Here is a 6,433-nt window from a genome sequence, read left to right as displayed (position 1 = left end):
TAACTTATACCAAACAAAGACTTAGCCTCCGTTTGGAAAGTGGGTTGGCTTTTTGACTTTTTGACTTTTTTGACTATTTTAGCCTGGGCTAAAAAGCTTGGTTTGGGAAGGGCTTTTTGGCTTTTTGGCTTTTTTAATTTTTTTTGTGAGAGAAGAATGTAATGATTATAGGTTGGATGTGATGTTTTGTTTGTTATGGCTAAAATAGCCTATTTTGTTTTTTGTGGCTAAAATAGCCAAAAAAATCTGAAAAAGCCCTTACCAAACACAGGCTTAATGTAAAATTTTCAAATGAAATCAATTGAAATAAAGGGATATGTACCGTTGATCCTAATAATTAAGACAAGATTGTTGAGTTGAGAAATGAAACACAAGTACAACAGAATTTAATTTATTCCTGCAGCTTTCATGCTAAGAGAAATTATGGTGGTGTTTGACTTAGGTCTCGCTTTGGAAGTGACTATTTTAAAGGTTTTTTGATTTTTTAGTTATTTTAGTAGGTTATTTTAGTTTTTATGTTTGAGAAGATGAGATAAATTTTTATTTGAATTGTTGTATTGAAAAGTGTATTAAAATGATGTTTGAAGTTAAAATGACAAATTTGTCCCTAAAATTATAATTTTTTAAATTGATGTGAAGAGGCAAAAATGTAATTTTCCAAGTGATGTAGAAATTTGACACTTTGACAGTGTAGACTGGCCCTACACTGTCAAGGCAGTTGAGACTATTTTTTTTTTTAATAAAAAGGGTTGCTACAGTAGGCTTTTTGGCTTATTTCCATTTTGAGGCTATAATAGCCCCAACCTATGCTTCCCAAACAGCACCTTAGTTTTGTAATCGTAATTCTAATAAAAAAAAAATTAAAAATCATTTCAAAATTCATAACTAAATACAATTTAAAAACTATTTGAAAAATTCATAACTAACCACATAATTTAAAACTCAATTCAAATTTTTTTTTTTCAAAATTTATAACTAAAACCTTTTCAAAACTCCATTAAATTTTTTTAAAATTTTTTATTTATTTATTTTGTTCTATAAAATTTTACGTTAATCATAATTTTAAAACTAAACCAAACTTGATTTACAACTTTAAAACTAAACCAAACTTGATTTACTTTTTGTGATGTAATTTCTTAAAACTACTTTTCTAAAGAAGATATTTGAGAACAAACTTTCTTTCCCCTTGTTGGGAGCTTCGTTGTCATTTTATTACGACTAAAAGCATTTATTAAAAGCATATTAAAAATAGACACAGCTTTGTGTCACAATTAAATTGAGAATTATATATACACTTTCCCATCAAATTACTTGATGGAACAATTAATATGACAATAAAGCTTACCCCTTATCTTCATTGATTGATTTTTATTAAAATAAAAAACTACATTAAGAAACGAACACATCAAAATAAAGAAATTAGGGAAATGTATTAAAGGATTTCACTGATATAAAGTTGCCTCAAATAGGGTTTCTATTCCAACTTGTGATTAAATCAACAAACATTATATGATATTCGTATGGCCTTGATTTCAATCGAAGGCTACCAATTGAATATCACTGTTTACAAGTATCTATAACACAAACTTTATACGAGTATAGGCCTAAGCGGGTGCTAGTTAGCCACCACAGCAATAGACTCTAAATTTCCATGAGTCTCTCCCATGCCTACCCACCTTCAAATTGAACATCATATACAAATTTTTTAACCCATGGCGTCGTGAAAACTTAGAATTGACCCCCCTCAAATGTTTGGCCAAATTGCCAATTAGCTGGCACTGCATTGTAACTAGTAATGGTCATTCCATCGCCAGTAGTGACTTGAAATGAGAGAGATTGGCCATTGAGCATGGAGTTGCTCTGCCAGTTTTGACCCCAATTCCTTGACAAGGGTTGCCAACCTGTTTTGGACCCCTTGATCGACACTGAATGGACGTCCCCTGCACCGCCAACGTTGCTAACCAAGACCAGGTTGAAGTAAGAGTGGCCATTGATTGTAAATCTTATTCCTCCTTTCTTCACACAGGGCACCCTGTCAAGACCACCACACAACCATATTCATTAGTTAATTTAAAGAAGGGAGAAACTACTGACAGTAAGACTTGATCCGAGTATCACACTCGATAAGACATCACAAACTCATTCGTCTTTATTTGATAGTCAAATTAACTAGCACAGATTAAGCAAATTGCTTTGACTAATTTTTTTAGTTAATTTGTTTGACTTATAGGAATGTTGAGGGTATATGTATATAATACTTAGTTGCAGAAAAATAAATATAAAAAGTTCTACATGACACGAGAAACATAGAGAGTGGTGTTGGGTCCACACCCTTCTCCGTGTTCAGTGCAACTAGCAAAGTTGTGAGGGTAATTAGAGAGCAACCCTTACCTTTGAAAGGATACTGGAACAATTCCAGCTCTGTATTGGGCAATTTGCAAGAAAGCAGGCTCTGCCAGATCAAAGTGTTGGAGGGGAGGGTTGCACCACCCACCATTGTCATTAGATTGAGAAGGGTTCGGTGGACAGAAGTTTGTAGCAGTCACAGTGATGGTCCCAGGGAGGCACCATTGTGGGTCACTGTTGCATTTGATCTGATAACATGCCCCACAGCTCAAGCCATTGTTGAACAGAGCAGTGCTTAGTGCTGCGGTGTTAGTGCCATAGCCTTGGCTATACAAATTGCCATACCCACATGCACCTCCTGCCACACCAAAATCAAGTATTAGAATCCCAAAACATTAAATTTATCAAATTTTACTAGAAAAATGTCATTCTTTTAACAGTCAAGTTTATAAAACTCAAACAGAAGTCACTTTAGTAGACTAAAACTCAAGGTAAGTAAAATGTGAAGTTATGGGTCAAAGCAATGCACTTTTGTTCTGCTAAATCAGTAATTCTAAAATCACATTTTTTATTTATTTATTTATTTACAAATAAGTGCTCAAAATAGCAACACTGCATATTCATCTCAAATGGGGCCACTGGAAAGAGTAGTGTTGTCAATACTACATTTTTTATGCATTTTCTTAATTTTTATGTATTTATTTATATATTTGTATTTTTTTCTGTACTAAATGGAAAATTTGTCCAACTTACCCATTGTGCCAGATGCATCACCCCCACCATAGAAAGTGGCATGACCACCTTGCCACCCTCCATAGTCACCATAAGCGCCGCGGAGGCATAAATCGAAAAAGAAGAAGAGTAGAAGAGAAACAATGGAGAATACTTGAATGGCCATTGATATATCTATATATATATATATAGAGAGAGAGAGAGAGAGAGAGATGCTAGAGAGAAGATTGTGCAGTAAGAGCTTCTTAGTACAAAGAGGGGAAATGGGGCTTTTCTTAAATAATGGAATGGATGCCAAGTTGAGGACTCTGAGGGGGTTATATAGATGGGGGCACTGTTGTATGGTAGAAAGTGACAACTTAGCCATGCTCACTTTTGAGAGATGGCCAAAACCAAAAAGCCTGAATCAAAATGTTTTTCAAGGTCATGTACAAGGGATCAAAGTTGCACATGCAAATGTTCTGACTAAACTACCAACTGCAAAGCTCAAATGACCCCACAAAGCACATGCACTTCACAACTGTCTCTGTCATTAATTTATTTATTTTCCTCTCCTTCCCTCTATACTACAGATTACATGTCTTTCATGTGGACAATTCCCCCCCCCCCCCCCCCCTCACGTTTGACTAAAATCACACAGTCAACTAATGGGTAATGTGGACAGGTTTAATTGGAGAGTTTGGGGCAGATTTGCAGCTACTTTGCGTATTTCTAAAAGATGCACCGGATTCTTTGACTCAAAATCTATGCCCTCTGTTTCGAATGCACTCTCAACCATATGATATGCTGAAAATTTTGACATACAAGAATCTCAAAGTACGATCAGGCAGCTGACAGTGTGTTGGGACAGAGATAGGGATTTTAGGGATAGAGGATCTTGTGTCAGTACTCTAAGCCACCATTGCATTGTTAGTAAACACATTTTTTTTTTTATTTTTTATTTTTAAGATTTGAAGAGTTTAGAGCTTAAAAAAATCAATTATCCTACCAAATTTATGATTTCCCAAGTGTTAGTGGACTGCGTATGTTAACCCTCTAAATATGTCCTCTCTGACCTACCCCTGCAATGGCATCAAGATATGCATTGTAATGCTGAGAACGAGAATTTTTATTATATTACAATTTTCCATTTTGAAAAACACAATAATACCATGAAGTCAAAAAAAGTAGTTAAAAAACAACAAAAAAAATGAGGTGTGTGAACTTGATTCATTATGTATAATATATATAACCCAAATCACACTAAATTTGAACTTCCGTTACACTTTATTTTCTTATCATAAATTTCCCCCAAAAAACTACAGCGAAATCTTGTTCTCCTTAAGTCAACAAAGAACCATAGCCTGCTAGGAGTAACCAATATGCAAACAATTGCACATCCGAAATTAAGAGCTCGTGTTCTTTGTAGGTACCATGTGTTAACTCTTGTATGGTGAAAAAGCTTTGAGATCCGGTTGGGCTCAAAGTGCCTAGCAAAACTAAATGCTAAATGAACCAGATATAAATTTCAAGCAACTAACATTAATATTTTTATATATATATATATATTGCATTTTTCAACAATGTTTTGTAGTTATAGTTGAATCTTCAAACAAGAATAGGGATTGTGGATGCTGGATAAGATTATCTAGGAACCAAAGGTCAGTTATTATTTATGAATATTATGGAAGACAAAACTATGTTAAAAATTTTTTTGCAATACAATATGTCAATCTATGACATAGCGATAATTGTGCATATCATTGAAAATCATAATGGTACATGCAAAATGGTTTTACAATCAATTTTTTAATTCTAAACCTGACTTATTGTCAAATTTGTTGTTAGACTTTCAATATTAGATAAAACTAGAAGGGTTAGTTAAAAAATAGGGAGGGGACTTGTTTAATACCCTACCATGTTAGGAGCACATGCAAGTACTGGTCATTGTGGACCCTTTTATACATGCATCATTATCATAGCTTTAGAGCCATCCATTTCCAAGCTTATATATATATATATATATATATATGTAAAGGGGTCACACTGCCGGCTATTGCATATGCAGTATTACCCCACATGCAGAAAGATTATTTTCGTATGGTCTGAATGGACTTGTGGAAAATCAATACAAAAAGAACAGATGTTCTGGCTAGTGTTTTCTTGGCTTCTTTTGAAAAGAAAATTGGGGAATTGGGGATTTAATAAAAATCCTTCTTAGCATCCAATTATTATTAATTACTAATATTTTTTTAATCAGTAGAAGCCAAGAAAATGTTTTGGCCAAAATCTTCAAAGTTGTCTCTTCTGGAAGAGAATATTGTGGAGGTGGAGCAGAGGATCTACACACCCAGCCCTTCAAGATTTACTCTCTCTCTCTCTCACTCATAATAACACAATGACAAAGACCTTGGGAATTTGGCTTTCGTGTTATGTAAGAAAATAATAGCTTTGCAACCAATTGATGGCAATCTGATATGAACTTGATAATATCATATAAATAGACCGGAAAGGGGGGGAAAAAAAAAAAGAAAAAGAAAAAGAAGTTGTTTGAGTTTTTTAGCTTAAATTTTATAAATTACATGCTTAAGCAGTTGTGCGTTGAAAAATCTAAGTAGCACAGACATAGTCACATGAAATTATAAATTAATTATACATCATATATATGAATAATTTATTCAAATATAATTAAAAAAATTTAACATAAATTAAAAAGCTATATATTACATAAATTAAATATCAATATATCATTTATATAGCAATTACATTCAAAACAATGCAAAACAATTATATGACATTGCATTATACGTAATGTATTCATCTTATAAATGTTTCTAAACATATTTAGGATGCATAAGTTGTGTTATGAAGAATGGAAAACATTGTTATAATGAAGGGATTCATCATATTTGATGTATTTGGAGGGTTCAAGAAGTGTCACCGAAGTGTCCGATGTTATGAATTTGATTTTTTAATCAAGACACGTTGAAGAAGTGTTTGACACGCTTTTAAGAGTGTCCACAGAGTGTCGTGTTGGATACAGGTGTCGAACACGACACGCTTCCTTTGTAGAAGCGTCCATGCTTCTTAGTGGAAAATGTAATATGTTTGGCATTTTTGGTAGAACTTTATTTTCCTTTTCCACTCAAAAAACTCAAAATAAAGACAAAAGGCTAATTATCATGGTGAAGAAAGAAATAAGTTGAAAACCTGCAAAATTATCAAACACCCTAATTATCAACATTTGTTCTATAATTTTACTACCTTTGATTTTTTATGACAAGAATGAGCAATTAATTTGAGCCATAAGACAAATATTTCCCTTTTTCTGATTTAAGAAGAGTATGGTTTCAATTTTTTCTATCAATATTGTTTC

The 6,433-nt window shown here is 33.2% G+C and overlaps 1 protein-coding gene across 1 annotated transcript; it reads right to left on the bottom strand.

Moving 5' to 3' along the window:
- Positions 1 to 1,446: 1,446 nt before the first annotated feature.
- Positions 1,447 to 5,320, bottom strand: LOC114269443 (expansin-A8). Its single transcript, XM_028210766.2, has 3 exons — positions 3,100 to 5,320; positions 2,392 to 2,704; positions 1,447 to 2,032 (listed from the first exon to the last, which is right to left on the bottom strand). The coding sequence occupies exons 1-3, from the start codon at positions 3,443 to 3,445 to the stop codon at positions 1,729 to 1,731; spliced, it is 963 nt and encodes a 320-aa protein (XP_028066567.2). The 5' UTR covers positions 3,446 to 5,320; the 3' UTR covers positions 1,447 to 1,728.
- Between the last annotated feature and the right edge of the window lie 1,113 nt (positions 5,321 to 6,433).

This window comes from Camellia sinensis, chromosome 8 (genome assembly GCF_055761805.1).
Source record: "Camellia sinensis isolate YWXY chromosome 8, ASM5576180v1, whole genome shotgun sequence".
Classification (NCBI taxonomy): domain Eukaryota; kingdom Viridiplantae; phylum Streptophyta; class Magnoliopsida; order Ericales; family Theaceae; genus Camellia; species Camellia sinensis.
Note: the sequence above shows the minus strand (reverse complement) of the source record. Positions and strands in the feature narration are given on the sequence as shown.

Excerpts from the sequence above, each read along its gene's own strand:
- LOC114269443 (XM_028210766.2), bottom strand. The coding sequence starts at position 3,445 with ATGGCTAAGTTGTCACTTTCTACCATACAACAGTGCCCCCATCTATAT. Across the intron at positions 2,705-3,099 it reads TGATGCATCTGGCACAATGG|GAGGTGCATGTGGGTATGGC; the intron begins GTAAGTTGGACA and ends TTGGTGTGGCAG. Across the intron at positions 2,033-2,391 it reads GTTCCAGTATCCTTTCAAAG|GGTGCCCTGTGTGAAGAAAG; the intron begins GTAAGGGTTGCT and ends TGGTCTTGACAG.